Source organism: Podarcis muralis, chromosome 5, assembly GCF_964188315.1.
Source record: "Podarcis muralis chromosome 5, rPodMur119.hap1.1, whole genome shotgun sequence".
Classification (NCBI taxonomy): Eukaryota; Metazoa; Chordata; class Lepidosauria; order Squamata; family Lacertidae; genus Podarcis; species Podarcis muralis.
This window is the reverse complement of record NC_135659.1, coordinates 40,376,418-40,396,870: the sequence shown is the minus strand read 5'-3', so window position 1 is coordinate 40,396,870 and position 20,453 is coordinate 40,376,418. Positions and strand designations below refer to the sequence as shown.

General features: G+C 41.6%; 2 protein-coding genes across 7 annotated transcripts in view; both read left to right on the top strand.

Annotated features, from left to right (window-relative positions):
- The window catches only part of DNAJC6 (DnaJ heat shock protein family (Hsp40) member C6), a 49,202-nt gene extending 45,214 nt beyond the window's left edge, over positions 1-3,988 (top strand). For all 6 annotated transcript variants that reach the window (XM_077928632.1, XM_028733188.2, XM_028733184.2 and 3 more), the window contains 2 exons: positions 815-991; positions 1,988-3,988. In XM_077928632.1, the coding sequence (XP_077784758.1) occupies positions 815-991; positions 1,988-2,089 (279 nt within the window). In that variant the 3' untranslated portion in view covers positions 2,090-3,988. The remainder of the gene's footprint in view (positions 1-814; positions 992-1,987) is intronic.
- A 2,250-nt stretch (positions 3,989-6,238) lies between these two features.
- LEPROT (leptin receptor overlapping transcript) lies at positions 6,239-18,333 on the top strand. The gene is made up of 4 exons (XM_028733191.2): positions 6,239-6,367; positions 8,158-8,233; positions 9,462-9,648; positions 16,324-18,333. Exons 1-4 carry the CDS (start codon positions 6,352-6,354, stop codon positions 16,438-16,440), a joined length of 396 nt encoding a protein of 131 aa, XP_028589024.1. The 5' UTR covers positions 6,239-6,351; the 3' UTR covers positions 16,441-18,333.
- The last annotated feature ends 2,120 nt before the right edge of the window (positions 18,334-20,453 follow it).

The following is a 20,453-nucleotide window of genomic DNA, read 5'->3' as shown; positions in this document are numbered from 1 at the left end:
GAAAAAGGGCAGCCTTTGGCCTGCTCCCTCAGACCTTAATTCCCTCTCATCAATTTTTCATAATCAGCCAGCTTCAATCCCTTCAACAAAGGGTGGGGGGGCGGGGGGCTAAGCCCACTTAGCCCAGCTTCTCCCAGCAATGGCTTTGGTCATGGGGGTCTCTAAACCCATTTTGCTCTTTTCTAATTACTGTTTAAGGGGTGAAAAGGGCTGTGATCACTATGGCAAATGAAGGTGTTTAGATGGAAGATAAGTGCAAAATTCACTATGCCTTCTGCTCCAACTTTCTTCATATGGTCTGTGGGTTCCAACTAATCACTAGTTGGAATGATTACCAGAAAAACTTGTGAATAATTATTATAATTAAACTGACATTAATCGTTTATGAAGGACTAAATAGGGTCTGTCCCAATAACGGTACAAGTCTTTAATTTGGAGGATTATGAATTATGTATGCAAGTTACCTAATATTTATTTTGCTAAGTTTATTCTATTTATATTGTTGAATCCTTGGGCATGTGATTCACACTAATTTCCTTGGTCACTAGCTATATCCATGTATCCCACGATTCTAATTTGGAGAGTTACAGAACAATACTAGCTAAATCTCCATATTCAAAAGCAGTTTTATGTATCTGTTCTTGGAGGTAACAATTTGACATTTCCATTTGATGATATCTATCTCCTGTCTTTCTGAGATCCAAAGCAAACTGGGAAGAAGCAAACTATAAACTGTTCCAATCAAATAAGTATTCATGCTAGTATAGATATTCTCTTGCAGTTTGGTTTAGTACTACATTATCTATTTTCACAGATCCTTGAATGGATTGAAGGAAAGGAGAGAAACATAAGAGCCTTGTTGTCCACAATGCACACAGTACTATGGGAAGGAGAGACAAAATGGAAACCCGTGGGCATGGCAGATCTTGTTACTCCAGAGCAAGTAAAGAAGGTTTACCGGAGAGCAGTGCTTGTTGTGCATCCTGATAAAGTAAGTAATAATATTTTATGTTAATCTGTTACCTCATGTACTAGTTTAATGATTCCTACTTGATCCATCCCTGCAATTACTTTCACCATTATCACTTTAAAACAATATGGAGCGAAGAGTCACTGCAGTCCACTGAAAATCTTTGGTGTAGCAATTATTACCAGTTGTGTGGGAGCTTAGGGAAAGTTTATTGGGATAATTTCAGAAATAGTCTGAAAATGTGATATGGCTCAGTCAAGTGGATGAAAATAATAAGACCCTGCATGTTTACTAATTATGCTTCTGGTTTGAGTTTTGCAGCAAAACAAATTGTTTTAAAATAAAAACTGTGGTTCATAAAACTGATATGCTTAGGCTAAGAATTAAAGTCTGATGGGTCTGAAAAAAATTAAACAAGGGGAAATGTTGATAGATTGTGTGGGCAAGGTGTGAGGTCATGGTGAACAGCATTACTTTATAGCTCAAAACTATATCAATAGGTAAATACTACGCCGGCCTATTGGAAGTTGTAAGTCTATCTTCATAAGAACTACAGATTACAATAAAGCAAATTCACTAAAGGCAAGTGAATATGTACCAGGAGCAACCACAACCTACTTCTATAGTGTCATTAAAACATACCCTATTACCCCAGGGTAAATGCTGCAAAAAACCCATGTATGCACAGATCAAAGATATGCTTGCCTTTTATGAGTAAGAATTGCCGCTAGGCAGCTAGGTAGGAAAACTTTATACTATGTTGACTGTTTCTTTTAATCTACAAATACCTGATAAGTAGATGTGGGGATATAGGCTAGAAAAGATTTTTGTCAACTCGTAACTATTCTGGATTAATTCAGGGTTGCATGCCACCCTTTTCAGCATGCTTGCATGCCACCCTTTTCAGCATGAGCGTAAATTATACCTACACTCTGCTATTGACTTTCTGTAGGAACAGTGTCATCTTTAAGCTTATTTTAATATGTTTGTGATGTATCTTGTTTTGCTTTCTTGTAGGCTACGGGGCAGCCATATGAACAATATGCAAAGATGATTTTTATGGAGCTCAATGATGCCTGGTCAGAATTTGAAAACCAAGGCCAAAAGCCCTTGTATTAGCGTACTTCCTCAGACATTGCTGTAGACCTGTGCTAGTGCTCATATAGTTCCTTGCCACAAGATTTTCACAGCTGAATTAGTATCTGGCTGGAAATTTGGGAAAAAATAAGACTAGCCCTAACACTAAAACCTTTTCGTATGGAGAGCGGGAAGGTATGGAGGCTGCTCCTTAGGTATGCCATGAATTACAGATGCAAAGAGAGGAGTTCTAGAAGTTAATCTTAATAGTGTTCTTTCAGGTATAAACAGGGTAGGTAAGGATGCATTCTAGAAAACTGGGATTGCTTGTCTTGGAACAAGTGAGGTGAAATGAATGGTCTCTCTCACTACGAACCAAATAGATGCTGTGTCACTAGGAATGCGGCTTAGTCTTGAAAGTTTGTATCCAGGACAAGCTTTGTCAAAACAAAGCATAAGGATGTTCATATGTGGTTATTTGCTGTACACTAAACTCTCATAATAATTTGACCCTTCAATTACTTCTTGTAGTGTTTCTTTTTTTTTAATATGACAGCTAGGCAACTGGATATGTCTTCGGCAACTTACTGCTGCCTTAAACATAGTACTGTATTTCGTGTTTCAGACAAGCAGACAGCTAGACATTTTACACCAACAAAGAATTTGGGAAGTGTCTTTAAATTATTATTTATTTATTAACATGCAAAAGCCTGTTGAAGCATTATCCCAAATCAACAGACCACTAAAGTTGTTTGCTGTTCATTATTATTAAAGTAAGGGTGCAAGAATACCTTGCAAAAAAATTCCCAGTTAAAAAACACTTTGAAACCTGCCTCTGAAACAAACTTTGCTGCCTTCTTCAGCATTGTGAAGTTATGTGCTTAATTGATTCAAAATGTATATCTAAATTGAATCAAATATCCAGTTTTTCCAGAACATTTGTGAACACAAGCTAATGTTACCATGTAGACTCAACTTCTGAACTTCTATAGGTAACTTACTATGTTCATGTAGTTTTGTAAGATCTGAGGTGAGCAAAAAATACGAAAATTTACTTACTTACTAAAGTTATATTGGCCCAGTAAGCAATAATGTTCATATATTCACATTATGGTATCTGATGATAAAACAAAAGTATGTTCTCTCATCTAATGAAACTAATTTTACATAGCACTTTGAACTGTTTCTCCTTTTGCAGAGAAACTTATAATGGGAGTTTTATTTATTGACATTTCCTGAATGAAATCTGGTCTCTGCCTTGCATGGGGTAGATTAATATTATCTGGTCTCCTCTCCTTCAAGCAGTTGATAGTTAAGTCAACGTGCAGCAACAGCCATGTGAAACTTGGTTGTTTATAGAGGTCCAATGTGTTTATAGATGCTGATTCGATATATTTCTTGAAAACCAACTATCTACAGGCTGTTGAAGGCATCGTGCCACCTGACTCCATTGAACATTGGATCCCATTATGCAGCCGATTTCTTCATGGAGCTGTTGCATAGTAGCTACAAAAGTCACTGTATGGGGGGGAAATGGTAACCTACATCTGCCTTTTTGATGTTCAACAGGTGGACAAAAAGGTTTCCACATGCAGGGAAAACTCTCTAGATGACGTGAAAATCTTGGTCAAATTGGTGTTTTAAGACAATCTGTTTTCTGTTGTTCTGTTTTCTTTATAGTGGAAAACCCTTTTCTGCAGATACAGCATGTCCACCAGCCTACGTTTATTTTTATATTAAATGCCATCTTTTTGTTGTATTGATCCATTATTTATTGCCATTACTGCCAATGTGAAACAAAACACCAAGCTCTCCTTTTTATATGTACAAGATATTAAGACGTTTGAACAACTATAACAAACTGGATGTTATTTATTAACATATTATGAAATGTTTTGATCAAGTATGTGCTTGTCTATTAAAAACATTTTGAAATGTGAATCATGTTCCTGTGACTTGTTTTAATCTTTCATTCACTTCTGTACATATTGTGTGAATTATGCTTATGAAATATAAATGCATTCAGTTAATGTAGCATCAGTTTTTGAAATTACAAAAATAACATTAGCTTTGTGCATCAGACTAATAGATCTTTTTTTTAAAGCCGAGGATAAATTCAAATTTTAACAAAATAAATATATCATTTAAGCTTCATCTAGTTCAGTAAAAAGGAAAAAAACTTACCCAACTTAAACACCTTCTCTAACTGCAGTGCAGTGCTTTCAATGGTGCATGAAAGTGAGACCTATGTGTCAAAACTACTGAACCCAAAAGGGTTTTTCCCTTTTCCTTTTTGTCCTATCTGCTCGTCAATGTTCAGGTTTACTGTTCTGACTAAAACCACTATTATAATCTCTTTTTTTGTAAATATGCAGTATACTCAATGAACTGTGACTGGTTGAAAGCATTTGTATATATATTAAAAAGGTGAAAGAACTTTCAGTCCTTTTTATTTGTATTTTATCCTATGCAGAGAGAGGAAGATAAAGCGCCTTCAAAGGGGATGTTATTGAGTATATTGATACTGAGGCTGTAGCAGAAGGCGAAAGAAAATAAACCCACTACTCCATGGGACTGAATAACCTGTTCCTGAATGTACTCTCTTGTGTTACCTTACAGTACAATCCTATATGTCTTCATAGGAGTAAGTCCCATTGAGTTCAGTGGAGCTTACTCCTGGGTAAGAAAGAATAGATGGCAATGCAGCTGTAAGTCCTTCTTATATGCTGAGAGGAGCAAATGACTTCATTCTTATATAAACTTAAAACTATTGCTCCTCTTTCTGAACTTGTATCTAACATTATAGAATATGTGTTTTACTGAATGCAAAAATGCTTCTAGCTGCCATGTTTCCCAGCTTTATACCATAGAAGCCAACTCCTGGGGGCCCCCACAATAAAATATTTGAGGGGGCCAGGCCCCCACAAAGTTGATGGGCATTCCTATTCAAATAGGGTGTGTGTGCACTGCGTCATGTGATTATGTGGTGCAGGGCTTACCTGGGCCCCCACAATATTTTATTCAGGTTGGCGCGTCTGCTCTATACAAAACATTGGCATTGTGGTGAAATCACTTTCTGCTGTGGAGAAAATTGCAGTAGAAAACAGTAGAAAGCATGAATTTGAAAGGTGTGTGGGTATATAAATATGCATGAGGACCCTAAGGAGCACTAATTAGATAATGCTTAATGCTTGATTTAAGTAATGGAAACCCCTGGCTGTACAGATGTCACCCATATTTCTAAATACAGTGGTACCTCAGTTAAGTACTTAATTCGTTCTGGAGGTCCGTTCTTAACCTGAAACTGTTCTTAACCTGAAGTACCACTTTAGCTAATGGGGCCTCCTGCTGCTGCCGCGCCGCCGGAGCATGATTTCTGTTCTCATCCTGAAGCAAAGTTCTTAACCTGAAGCACTATTTCTGGGTTAGCGGAGTCTGTAACCTGAAGCGTATGTAACCTGAGGTACCACTGTATCCATGGGTGTGTGCAGTCAAAAGACTTACCCTCGCTGGAAATGGATCTACATCAATGGATCCATACAAGTGCGATTTGTTTGGGCGAAAAAACCAGCACGTCCACAAACTCCCACTGACTTCTTTTGAAACTGAGGTGATGAATTGTGCATGGCTGGCATGACGGCGCTTGCTTGCTGAGGTCTTTGCTTTACTTAACAGGGCCATCCTACTAAGTCTGTCTGCTCTGAAGTAGGCCCCGCTAACCTCATGGGACTTACTCCCTGGGAAGTGTGTCTGGGATGGCAGCCCAGACTAAACAGCAATTTGAAGTTTTTTGTTGTTTTTAAGATGGAGATAATATCAGACGAGCACGTGCCCGACCTCAAAACCAAGGTTTTTGCTCTGTGGGGCCTATGCTTGACCCTGAAAGTGAGATAAGAGGCCGCCCAAGCCTTTGCAATCCGAATATGCTCTGGGAGGGCAAAGGGAAATGTGGGTGGATGGATCCACAAAAAGATGTTTGAACATCTGGCACAAGCAGCAGCAGCAGGACCAGGAGCAGCATTTTAAGGGCCATTTCTGAAGGGAATTCCCCTCCCTTCAACTGCCTTGGCGCCGCCCTGAGGCAGTTCATAGGCGTGAAAAGAGTCTTAGTTTCTTTTTTAAAAAAAGAAAGTGCTGCTTTTTTGTTGTTGTTCCCTTCCCCCTGTGAGAAGGGGAAGGGTTAGAGCAGGAGCCACGTGAGCAGAAGGCGGAAGAAGTCGACACATTATCTCCGCCTCCTCTGCTTCGTCGTCCAGAGAGAGAGAGCGAGCGCAAAAAAGGCGCCCCGCAAAAGAAAAGGAGACATGGCGGGGATTAAAGGTATATCGGGCCGCTTCTCTCCTCGCGCGGCGGGTGGCCTCTGTCTCTCTTTCTCTCTCCCTCCGCTTTCCCCGTCGGCGCGGCTCTCTCGCTCCGCCGTCGCTATGGCTACCTCGCTCCCGCCCCTGCCCGGGGAAAGTTCCCCTGCAAATACGGCTAAAGGAGCCTTTCGCTGTGCAGCCCCCTCTCGGTTGTCGCCAACAACAGACTCCTCTCCGGGGCAGCGTAACTTTTTGCACTGCGCCGGCGCTGGGTCTTTTCCTCCTCCTTCCTACGCCCTTTTCCAGGGTGTGGATGTGAAGCACGCGGGGTGGGGAATCCGGAGGCGCCGGCGAGGGCAGGGCTCTTTTCTCTGGAGCAACTGCCGAGAAAGGCTCTGGTCGGTCACATTTTGCTGAAAATTCCTTTCCCTTGAAGCCTGTTTAAAAGTTCAGGGGTTTTCCCAGCTGCTGTGACCCACCCCAAACCATTGTTTTACATGCGATCGGTTTTGATTCGAAAGCAAAAAAAGAAACCCACTATAGTTCTTACCAGTGCTTTTCTTCAAAAAAAAAAGTTTATGGGTACTCTCATTTTCCTACTCATTGAAATACTGCCCCTCAAGGAGGCCAAACTTAGATTCATAAAATGTTTAGGGGTATGCGTCCCCCCAGAATAAAAGAACTGGTTCTTACAAACTTTTGGACTTCTGTTTATTGTGGTCACCGAGGTAATGAGTATACAGCTCTTTGCAGAGTGTGGTACTTCACTTCGTTTAAAATCTCTTTCCATCCCAATTACAGAAGTATAATTTAAGAGATCAGTGAAACCCTTAAAAAAAAAATTCCAGCAAGAGGGTCCCATCCTGGAAGTATGGCTGTCGAAAGTGAAACAAACGTTATTTACTTCATAAGATCTATACACCCCTTGATAGTAAAAACAAACAATCCTCAAAGTGGTTTGCAAAAAACAAAACAGTAAAATCAAGGGAAATTCAACAAACCCTACTTTAAAGCACACAAAAGTTAAAATACTAAAACATTGAAATTACCTCGGCTTTCTCTTTATTTAGGCTTGTCTAAATGCAAGAAGTAGTGACAGCCACCAATTTGGGATAACTTTTAAAGAAGAGATGACAAATTCATGGAGGATCAGGCTGTCAGTGGATACTAACCATGATAAATGTACTACCTCTACTGTTGGAGGCAGCAGGCCTCTGAAGGCCACTTGTATAGCATCACAAGTGGCGGTGAGAGAGCTATTGCACCCAGGTCCTGGTTCTGGGCTTCCCATAGGCATCTAATTGGCCACTGAAGAGGATGTTGGGGCACTGGTCTGATCCATCAGGCTCCTCATATTCTTAAGGTAGATCAGAATATACTGGTAGATCTCTGGGTGATATGCATTAGATTACTTATGGCAGCAACAAGGTGATTTCCACTCAACCCCTATGTAGGCTGCTGAAATGAAGAAAGCTAGCCAGGAGTGGATTTTTTTTACATGAAATGACTGTGAGCTCAGTTATGTTCTGGTACTGGAAAGAAATTCCTAGGTTCAGGAGCCACTTTGGTATTTAATTCTAACTGTTTTGTTTTTAAATGGCTCTGATTGGAGTTCCAGTAAAAAACAAAGTAGATCCAACAAGCCTAAATTCTGACCACCTCTTGAGATCGAACATCTGCATTATCAGGAAGCTACACCTTTAACTGCAATGTTGGATCACTTTGTGAATTAAACTGCACAGACTGTGATTGTACAAATGAATGTTAAGCGTGTTAGTGATGTCATTCTTTTTATTTCTACTTGTGTAGCCCTGGTTGGCTTATCGTTCACTGGAGCTATGGGTCTGACGTTTCTTGTATTGGGGTGTGCACTGGAAAGTTACGGGTAAGACTGAATTAATACGAGATATATCACTGTTCTATGTTGTGTGATGGTTTTAAGGTTGCTTATTTAGAATGAAATCCTTAAGCAAGCGGTTTATGAACGCAGCTTGAATCCTTTTTTCATTCTTACATCTTTCAGATGATTGAGGGAAATGAACGGCATCAGAGATTATAACGGGGTTAACGTGTGGGAGAGCAGTCTGACAGCCGAGAAGAAAAATGAAGCTTAGGGTAGTTTGGTAAACCTTTGCTGAAGCAGTGGGTGTTGAGGAATAGAAATTGGCATGTCAGATAGAAAAGATGCAGTAGAATGCTAAAAGGTTCACAGATTAGAATCTGAGCTGATACGGGGGAAGGAGATGACAAGGGATGCGGGTGGCGCTGTGGTCTAAACCACTGAGCCTCTTGGGCTTGCCGATCAGAAGGTCGGCGTTTCGACTGGGTTAGCTCCCTAAGCTCTGTCCCAGCTCCTGCCAACCTTGCAGTTCAAAAGCATGCCAGTGCAAGTAGATAAATGGGTACCGCTGCGGTGGGAAGGTAAACGGTGTTCCCATGTGCTCTGTTTTCTGTCACGGTGTCCTGTTGCACCAGAAGCAGTCATGCTGGCAACATGACCTGGAAAGCTGTCTGTGGGGAAACACTGGCTCCCTCGGCCTGAAAGCGAGATGAGCGCTGCAATCCCATATTCGCCTTTGATTGGACTCAACTGTCCAGGGGTCCTTTACCCCTTTTTTAAAGAGATGAAACTGCAGAAAACAAGGGGCAAAGAAGGGAGGAGGAAGAAAATGCAGTTGGGCTGGAAAACTGAGTATCCTGAAGTGAGCAGAAGAACAAATGTATATGGCCCTACAGTATATTTATACTTCAGTGACTTTTTCCTATGTACAGTGGTACCTCTGGATATGAATTTAATTCGTTCTGGAGGTCCGTTCTTACCCCAAAACATTTGCATCCAGAGGTGCCTGTTCTGCGCAGGTGTGCGTGACGGTAACCCGCTTCTGCATAGGCGCGGGCGGCGGAAACCTTTCCGTTATTTCTGGGTTTGCCGTGTGCGTATTCTGAAGTATTTGCAAAGGGGACAGTACGTAACCCAAGGTTCCACTGCATATAGTTATGTGTATATTTCTGTGCTCAGCTGTTACGATTTCAGAGGATGATAATAGGTTGTGCATAAAATTCATTTTAAACAACATTAATTTCTCTCATCCTTTGTGTTTGTCATTCTGCAGCGTCTACTGGCCTTTATTTGTTTTGATATTTTACTTCATAAGTCCTATTCCCCACTTCATCACAAAAAGAGTAAGCGATGATACTGATGCCGCAAGCAGTGCCTGCAGGGAGTTGGCATGTTTCTTCACGACTGGAATTGTGGTTTCTGCCTTTGCGTTTCCTATTATCCTTGCACGCGTTGAAGTGGTAAGGTCTTATCACAAGAAAAGTTTATATGTCACCTTTTGACCCCTCACAGTCCTGGGCAAAGGAAGTCCTTGCACAGGGCTTCTACTGATGAGAGTCATTAGGTAAATCCCACGCCCTGTTTTTCTGGTGTATGGCACATTGCCTTGCAGATAAACACTTCACAAAATGAGTCATCTTAATGTCTTCTGGTTAAGTTGCTGCTCACAGTAAACCAGACAAAGCACCAAGCATAATTTCACAAATGTCACTGTGAGTGATGCTGCTGCCCCACTTTGTTTTTTTTTAAAGAAAAGTTTACATTAAAAAAAATTCCTCAGCACTGTAAATAGAAGTCCTGGGTGAGGCAGCCACTGCTAACTTCTCAGGTGAGGGGTAGGACCCAGAGTAACTGAGGATAAAGAAAGTTATCCCAACACTTTTCCAGGCCCTCTCAGGAATCCACAGAGGCCTGGATGCTTCTGGTTCTTGAGGTGCCCAGCCATAATAACAAAATGTCAATACATGAAAACAAAAAAAGCACTAAAAAGAGTGCAACGTTAAATAAGTTATTTAACAAATGATTCTTCTAACATATGCCTTTTACCAGATCACCTCTTGTTTAAATTTTCAGCTGTGTGCTGTGTGATAGTGTCACATTTAGGTCCAGTGTGCATAAAAGCGAGTTGTCAAATGCCAAAAAATTAACAAGTGACTCAATATAAGCCCCCCTTTGAACTTGTAGCCCAAGCTGAACAGCCTTGGATTTGCCCTGCCCTTGCAGTTACACTTCTGAGTGAGGAAGTTGCTGTTATTGCCATTAATTTCTTTAGTCCCCATATCTCTGGGCTCAGACCCTGACATGCACTGGAGATGGAGCCCAGAGGTACTGTGAATGACTGTGATTGTAGCTGACTCAGCCAGTGTTGTAAAAAAAATAGTGCCGGGTGTGAGGCAGACACAGATGCTAATAACTTCCTTATTCACATTGTCTCTGGAATCCAGCATGAACACGAGAGGGCAAAAAGTTTGTAGTGAGCTGTGCTGTGGGTGTGGGTGGGTGTGTACATGTACATACAGATGTCAGCTCCTTCACTCCTGACCTTCATGTGTTTAGTGTTAAGGCCTGAAGAGGGCTTCTTAAGTGCACTTGGCTGAACCCCCATTTTGCCCTCAGACTGAAGCAGAATGATAACTTTTTAATAATAATAATAATAATAATAATAATAATAATAATAATAATAATAATTTTTTATTTATACCCCGCCCTCCCCAGCCAAGGCCGGGTTCAGGGCAGGTAACAAGCAATAATAAAAACAAGTTGAATGATTACAACTTAAAACAAAATTAAAATACAATATTAAAATATTGAAACATTAAAATATTAAAATGCCTCATCGCAGGAGGAGAAGGAAAAGAAAAAAGAAAGAGAGGGAGGGAATCAAATTGGCTCCAAGACAAAGGCCAGGCGGAACAACTCTGTCTTACAGGCCCTGCGGAAAGAAATCAGATCCTGCAGGGCCCTGGTCTCATGAGGCAGAGCGTTCCACCAGGCCGGAGCCAGAGTTGAAAAGGCCCTGGCTCTGGTTGAAGCTAATCTAACTTCCTTAGGGCCCGGGACCACTAGGGTGTTGCTATTTATGGACCTTGAGGCTCTCTGTGGGGCATACCGGAAGAGGCGGTCCCGTAGGTATGAGGGTCCTAGGCCGTGAAGGGCTTTAAAGGTCAAAAGCAGCACCTTAAATCTGACCCTGTACTTCACCGGGAGCCAGTGCAGCTTGAAAAGCACTGGGTGAGTATGCTCCCATGGCAGAGACCCCGTGAGGAGCCTCGCTGCAGCATTCTGCACCCGCTGGAGTTTCTGGGACAGCTTCAAGGGCAGCCCCGCATAGAGCGAATTACAGTAGTCAAGCCTGGAGGTGACCGTCGCATGGATCACTGTGGCCACTGTGGTCTTCTTGCATTGTTTACATGCATTCTGGTTCGTTTCCTTTTGAAAACTATATTTCGCAACAAGGTTTTCACGTGAATAAACCACTGGTTGTGCGGGTGGAATTCTGAAATCTCTGCAGTAAATGTTTTCTAACTGCAGTCTAGAGGAGTGTAAACACCTAGCTGAACTTACGGGGGTTTAGGCATAGTTAACACACACTGGATTGCATTGTCTGGCTTTGATGACGGGAGCTCCTTTATATGCCCACCTGTGCTTGCAAGGACTTCATACTGCTTTCCATTATCTGCTCGGCAACTTTTCCAAATCCACAGAGAGCAGGAAGGCAGAAGGAGATGCTACATGCTGCGATTACTGATATCTGCAGTTGCTCACCTTCCATGTTTTAAGAATGCAAACTATTACCTGCTTTAATGCTTGTCTCCCCTGAATTATTTTTGGGTGTTTGTGTTAGCTTTTGCAGATGCTGTTTTGGCTTTCATTCAGGTATTCCTCTCTATCTGCTTCCCTACCAGCAGGAGTAAGTGAGTTCAGCAGCATCAGTAGGCGAGAGCTGCTGCCCTTGCATGTTATTATTGTGCTCTGTTCTCCTTCCCCTGTTGGTTGCCTGTGACAAGATAGGCTAATGACAACCATACTGGGCAGCAGAATGCTGGCTGTCTTGCTTCCAGTGTCCAGTTAGAAATCCTTTGAAACTCCAGTCTCCAGCTCACTGTTCTTAAAACATCCCTCCCATTCACAAATGGTGAACAGTCTGTTTCACCCAATTTACATTTCTATCTTGTTTACTGTTCTGTTTGCTCTCATTCACTTTGGGACCTTAATAGGACAGGTTAAGATAAATAAATTTTTTTGGTTAGTGCACTTGACTTTGCCTTAATGATTAAGCCAGGGTGCTTTGTTACCAGAATAGAAGCACGTAAAGATATATTTATATCTTTCTCATATCCCGAGCCCTTAGTTGAGGTTCCATAAATTTGTTATGTCTAGAATTCTCCTTTCCAAGATCTTATCTAATTTATTTTCTAGTAGTAGTATACAGTCATACCTTGGGTTACAAACATGATCCGTGCGGGAGGCACGTTCGCAACCCACAGCGCTGCATCTGCACACGCGTATGATGTCATTTTGAGTTTCTGCGTGAGCGCCAAAACCCGGAAGTAACCCGTTCCGGTACTTCCGTGTCTGCCGCGGTCCGCAACCCGAAAACGTGCAACCCACATCGTTCGTAACCCAAGGTATGACTGTATACATCTCCCGCTACTTAGTCCATTTCTCTTTGTTAAGAATGTTAAATAAGAATAAATAATACAGTCCGACCACTAGAGAGAGCTCTAATTCCTTTTCTTACCAAACAATGTTTTGCTAAAGGCTGAAGATTGTAAAACATCTGGAAATGCAGAAACCATGGGTGGGAGGAACATTTTTACAGGTTTTTGGTGAAAGAAAATCTGTACAATACATATAAAACCCAAAATTACTTTACTGGAAGAGCTTAAAGTGAATAATGGCTAAGTCAATAGAATTTTATTTGCTGATCTATGTGGCATATTTATGAAATGTAAAAATATAAGTGCTACGCAGCACAGTGCTTTGAAGTAAACTGCACAGAGTTCTGTGAGACTTATTTGCTCCGAAGTACAGTAGATCTTTATAGGTTTGCAGCATCAATTGTATTGAAACAATATTTCTCAATAGTGCCAGTGCTAGAGATGGAGTTTTGAAAGTTACTGCTTCCAAAGGTATTTAGGTATATCTTAGTTTTTGTTAGTTGGGAAAACTTAAATAAAATACTGTAGTAGAAAGTATTGAGTTTGTGTTATGGGTCTATAACTTTAACAAAGAATAAAACTATGTAATAAAACCTACATTTTGTTTACTACAATCATTTTACAGCTTCTAGTTTTTTTAGGTGCTTTTATATAAAAAAGACTGCTAGCAGTAATAATACCATTTTATTTTATTTTTTAAAAAAACTTCCATATTTTTAGAAAGTTCAGAAAACCTATAATATAATCAAGAAGTAGCATTAATATGTATATTGAGCCAAGCAGTGTTACTATAAAGTTTATATCATCAACTTTTAAAAATGGGCTGCTTCCTTGGATCATTGTTCTCAATCTTCCATGTCTGCTTTTTGCTTAATAGTGTGCATGTTTTCAAACAATATTGGTTTGCGTCCCCTGATGCACAAGATCAGGAATTGAAGGCTCAGTGAGAAGCACAAGAGATTAGTGACTGTGTTGTTCAAATGTCTTTCTGCCTTCCGTGTTGCAGGAACTCAATGTTCCCAGGTTGACCAGAGTTTTTGCATATACGTGCATTTGAAAGTAGTTTTCCAGCACCAAGTTCTGAGAAGAATGCTTGGTGGACCTGTAATCCTATGCCCATTTATCTGGGAGCAAGCATTATTGAATTAATGGGACTTATTTTTGAGTAGACAGATAGAGGTTTGCCCTATTAGTCAATAACAACCACTTAACAGTTTAAATTTATTTTAGCTGTAAGAGATTTACAACAGTGTAAATTCTTTTTACACTGATGGGACGCGGTTGGCACTGTGGGTAAAAGCCTCAGCGCCTAGGGCTTGCCGATCGAAAGGTCGGCGGTTTGAATCCCCGCGGCGGGGTGCGCTCCCGTCGTTCGGTCCCAGCGCCTGCCAACCTAGCAGTTCGAAAGCAGCCCCGGGTGCAAGTAGATAAATAGGGACCGCTTACTAGCGGGAAGGTAAACGGCGTTTCCGTGTGCTGCGCTGGCTCGCCAGATGCAGCTTTGTCACGCTGGCCACGTGACCCGGAAGTGTCTCCGGACAGCGCTGGCCCCCGGCCTCTTGGGTGAGATGGGCGTACAACCCTAGAGTCTGTCAAGACTGGCCCATACGGGCAGGGGTACCTTTACCTTTACTTTAAATTCTTTTTAATATTATTTTAAAACATTGTTTTTCCAAAACCATTTTACTCACCATTCAAAGATAAATGATATCATATTTGTCTTTATTTTATCAGTTTCACCCAAATATACCGTAATTTTCGCTCCAAAACACGCACTTTTTTGCTCCTAGAAAGTAAGGGAAAATGCCTGTGCGTGTTATGGAGCGAATGCACGGATCGGAGCCATGGCTGCTGTCAGTCAAGCAAAGCGGGAGCCACTTACAGGCTCTACGAGGCTCTGACTTTGCTTGCTTTAAAGCGACCTGGAGCCGGGGAGGAGGGAGGGAAGGAGAGCCATGGCAGCAAAGCCGGCAGCAGCCGCTTACAAGGGAGGAGGGACAGACGCTAGCAAAAGTCCGTGCGCTCTCTAAACAGAGCAATGAGGCTGCAGAGGGAGGGCAGGAAAGATAAAATTTAAGTAACCAGCAGCAAAATAAAACCAACCTCGAGCTCTGAGCCAGCGCAGTGAAAACCAGGAAGTAAAAAAAAAGGCTGGGGAGGGATGAGGGAGAGGGGAAAACTTCGCAAATCCCCGCGTCTCAGCTGGGACGGAGCAGCTTGTTTTCAGGCAGGATAGATTTGAGCATTGGCTGGGTCCTAGTGCCCCTATCTCTTTTTTGTGCTCCATTCTATTGCTGCTGGTGGCTGCTTATCATTCAGGCTGCAAGGAGGAGCGCTTTTACACAGCTAATGGCGAATCCCCTGCAATCCAAGCCCTCCTCACTTGCTCAAATCTATTCTGCCTCAAAACAAGGAGCGGACGGAAAAGGCTGCAAACTGTTAAATGGAAAAAACCCAGGCACAGGGCAAATACCTTAAGTATACCTTTAAAGCAACAGTGCTCTTTCCCTCCCTCCTCCCCGCTCAGCTCGCAGGAAAGCTCCTTCTCTACACGTGCTCCCCACACGTGCTCCTTGTCCCTTGAGTTCTTTTCCTTCCCTCCCCACTTAAAACGTGGTTACAAAGCACGGATCCACATGGATCCTCAGGATTTTTGCACTGGGTCACCCCAAATTCACCATCAGATCACATAGCATTTCCATGGCTATAGCCTGCACCAAAAAACACACACGCACCCACTGTTTCATGGGGGCGCAATGGCGCAAAAACGTGGTTACAAAGCATGGATCCACATGGATCCTCAGGATTTTTGCATTGGGCTACCCCAAACTCACTGTCAGATCACATGTCTGTGGCCACAGCATGAACCATAAAAATCATACATCCACTGTTTCGTTTAGAATATTTTTTCCTTGTTTTCCTCCTCTAAAAACTATGTGCGTGTTATGGTCTGGTGCGTGTTATAGAGCGAAAAATACGGTAAGTTTGGCCAAGGCGGCAAAGAGAAGTAATGTGTGGACAGTGGGATGTCCAGGCCTTCATAGTTCTAGTAATGGGGGCAGACTTTTAATTTGCTCTTTTGAGAAGACTATGGCTGGCTGCCGCTAAATTACCCTAAATGATTTCCCCCTTCCATTGTGGATGAGCTTGAAAAATTACCACTGAACATCTTGTAAACTTTTCACGAACTGCTCTCTCGACCAGTTTTACTGTACTCATAAAGGACAAATAATTGTTTATATATATCACTGCATTTTAGCGAAATGTTTAATTAGTTCCTGTAATGACTACTTAGGTATGTAACAATTTCAGATTACATTAGTTTCCTTGGTACTCAAAATTTACTGTTTGATCGTAAGCGCTTTTAGCATCCTGATGTTGTATTTCTTTGTATGTGTCTAATGCTCAAAGTAGCGTGCATTTTCTATCAATGAATAGAGAGTAAATCTTTCTTCTGTTCACTTTGTATTTCAGATCAAGTGGGGAGCTTGTTGCCTTGTTCTGGCTGGAAATGCAGTAATTTTCATTACCATTTTAGGCTTTTTTGTTCTATTTGGAAGAGGAGATGATTTTTCCTGGGAACAGTGGTAGACTTCACCATGGATTTTCATATGGATCTGCACTTTAGGGCTTACAGGGAGCTTTACTATGACACGGATCTTAGAGTGCATTGTATGTATGTATGTATGTATGTATGTATGTATGTATGTGTATACACGCATACGCATATGATGACATATATTATTTGCATGCATTAATAGCTTTACACTATTGCAAGGCTTCCCAAACTTGGATCTTCAGCTGTTTTTGGACTACAGTTCCCATCATCCCTGACCACTGGTCCTGCTAGCTAGCGATGATGGGAGTTGTGGTCCAAAACCAATGGGAAAAACCATGCACTATTGGATATGGGTCCGCTTTTTGTATCTGGTGCCAGCCTAACACAGGGTAAATGTATTGCCTTTTAAGTACTAGACTTTCTCTTTAGTTGGATACATGCAACTTGCTGCAATTTGTGAGAATTTTTTGGACTGCAACCTACATTTTGCAAATTGGGACTGTCTTGCAGGTTAGGTGGATTTGCAGTGATGTGGAGTTTTGTTTCAATACTTAAATTTGATACAACTTTTGCTTTTTAAAAACAAAAAAATCCTGAAGTACAGAAAAAAGGTATTGAACGTATATCAAATGCAAAAAAAAAGTTTCATTTTGCCAAAGTGCTGAAATAACTGTAGTAAGCATTTCTTCATGACAATAGCACAAAGACATTTTAATGTTAATGTTTGTAAAATACTCAGACTATTTGATTCTTAAATTACTCAGGGTTTGTAATGCTTTGAAATACACTCTTAAAGAAGAGCTTTTGCATGAGTGAGAAAATGGGATACAATCCTGCAGCTGCATTTCATGCATTGACAGTTCAATTCTGTGTTGCTGGAAGTTTTGAGATAATTAATTTTAAAAGTAGTTTTAGCTCTGGTAAGAGTAGAGGTATTAAAAATTAACGCTGCCCTCCTCTACACGTTTGCTTGGGAGTAACCCAGACACCAGTTTACTCTACTGAAGACAGTGGGATTTATTCCTGAGTCAACATGCATAGGGTTAGGTTGTGAAGTTGCCTTATAAATTATGCTGCAGCAAAAAATTTAGCTTTGATCTTCTTTTCCTGGTGTTCCAAAAGTCTGTCTTTCACCATAACTTTCAAATAATACAGAATACACTTTTTTAAAGGTGGCATGATAAAGGCAAATGATAATGTTCACTTTCTGGCGCAGGGATGGGTATCCCGTAGCCTCTGGCCTTATTTCATGTGGCCTTCAATCTGATTTAATCTGGGTATTCAAAAGGGTGTGCCTTGCCTAGCTCTGGGACCTGCCCCTCCAAAACTGACTTTGGTCGCACCCACCTTGACCAAGTGTGACCTTCAAAAGGAGATCGGTTTCCCATCTCTGTTCTAAAAGGTGCTTTACTCTTTAAAGTGGGAACACAAGTTATTTTATAGGTGAGATATAGTGATGAAAGTTCCCACCCCCCATTTAATGTGCAAACTCAAATTACTATTTGTGGTGGTGTGAAATAAAGAGTTACTGCAAGGGTTATAAAGGTTCCTGTGAGCATGATACTGCTTGGCTCCAAGCTTGTCATCCTGCCAGTATCTCTGACCATTTATGTTAGCGATTTTCATTATATAGTAAAGGGGGAAAAAGTATTGTGGTACCCTAAATACTCATAGTAATCTTACTCCAAAGTGCCTTTCTCCAAGATTATTGTGTTCTGCAGGAGGCATTTGCATCAAAGCCATGCTGCATGTATTTGATAAACATTGCTTTGCATTCTCTTGTTGACGATGTTTCATATACAGCATATATGAACTTTTCTAACCTTTGTAATTTATGTCATTTGAAGTACTGGAATTGCACAGTATTAGAATACATTTGTGAATGTATTTTTTAAAAACTCAATAAAATTTTACTTCAAAGCCTTTTTTGTGGCATGTATTCTGAATTATTGCGTCCCTTTTGATTTTATAACAAATTAAAAGAAGTAAGGACTGCACTGACCTTATCTGTGGGAAGTAAAATATAAATGCAAGTAAAAAACTTACTGTAAGTGCAGTAAAATGAAAGTCCCCAAAAGACATGGCTCTACCGACGTGGACAGCAGTTTTTGCCTAGTAAACATAACAAGCTCAATTAAAAGTACTTCTTCCCATGTATATAATGTTGAGCATTTATCAGTTCTGACAAGAGAAACCTTATAAGAACTGTTTATCTAAACTTGCCTTTAATGCAACACAAAAAGGTTCTAATTACATTTAATGGCAAATTTGGTTCTACAATCAAGTGAAGATGCAATTTAAGATTTTCTTATTTTCAGCAGATTAAGCGTTTCTCAAATAAGTGAGAGCTTTTTTTCTATATACATATAATAAAAATGTAAGGTTGTTCTCACATTGTAGTAAGCTTGGCCACAGGTGTGTGGCACTGCAAACAGCAGCATGACAAGAAGCAGTGGGGGGACAGCTGGAGCACACTGCTTTGCCCCAGCCATCTTGGGGATCCACTGTTTCTGCCACCAGTTAGGATGAAGAGCCAGCCTAGCGGGAGGAATAGCACAGGAAAGTGATTGGGAGTGGTGGCTAGCTAGCCAGCCTGGTAATCTGCCATTACTGTCACCATTTATAATGAAGAGTTGGCCTGCAGCAGATCTCTTGACTGGCTAGCCACCACTTCAGGTCTGTTTCCTGCAGTGATCCTCCTGGTGGCCAGTGGTCCCACTTGGCTGCAGTGGTGGCATGAGGTGGAACCAGAAGGACAAATAGATTAATGGGGGGACTGGAGGGATGGCAAAGTCTAGGAGTTGGGGTTGGCGCAAAACATGGGGGCTTCGTGAAGGCTAGGCAGGTTTGACAAGCAAAGGTTAGTGGCAGGGGAGGCTTGGTGAGGGGGTTAGATGGCGTTGGCAATTGACACCCCTAAAAACGTGCATATTTTCCTTCAGCATTTACCGTAATTTAGCCTTGGAAGAGCCCGGGCTTACAAAATCAGTTGCTGCTTCTAACTTTTCCAAATTACAGCATTCTAAAGGTTTGGGTAGATATGTAGCAGCTCTGGGTTGGATTCCCCCTCACCCTGCATCACCTCCCATGCTGTTCCAGAGGGTCCTCCACCCAGTGGTGGGCAGGGACAGAGGCAAATGTGGATGTGATACCTACCTCTGTACTGTTGGCTACGTGCCAGTTACGCAGACATGTCTACACCACCATCCCATGTACACATTCCCCTGCATCCAAACAAGCAAGAGGCATTATCACAGTTCAAGGACACATTTGAGCCGGGCAAAATCACTTGAGGCATGTGCAGAACTGGGGAGGTGGGTGGCATTGCGAAAGTCCTGAGGGCCAAATAGGCCCCGAGGTTCTCCAACCCTGTCCAAGGCTATGAAGCGCTTTGATTCTCTACTGAGGTTAGTCAACAGAATTCTTCATCCGTGGTCCATTGTTTCCCCCAATTCTATTTCTTAGAATCAGTAGCAGTGGGGAGGTTGATGTAGTGCATATGCCAATTCAGTGCTCCTGCTGTTGTGTTTGCACCAAGCCAACCTCTCCACTGCCTTTCTCCTCTCCTTCTGGGTAAGAAATTCAACTGGCAGGAGGTCTGGTGAGTGCTGCTTCTGCTTCTGCTCTACCACTCTACCCACTAGTGCTTAGGAGATATGTGCTGGCTGGGGCTGATGGGACTTTTTGTTCAAAGCAACTGGAGGACCCTAGGTTGGTTAAGGCTGCATTAATACAATAACACCAAAAAACTTGATGTTCAAGACTAGATCTTTTAAGTAATTGTCATTGAGACATTTTAAAAACTTCACAATAATAAACTAGTGTACCACTGTGACATTTTACAGGGCAAATACATCCTGCAATATTTCTCTCCCCTCTTTTGTGCTTTATGCCAGCTGGAAACAGAATAACAACTGCCGACTCTCTTTTCTCCCAGAGGGGAAATGCATATCTAAGGTTTAAGTGGTGTTACTTTTCTTGCCTCCTAGCAATATGCCACAAAGCACATTTTAACATAAGACATACTCGTCGATGCAGTGCTGTC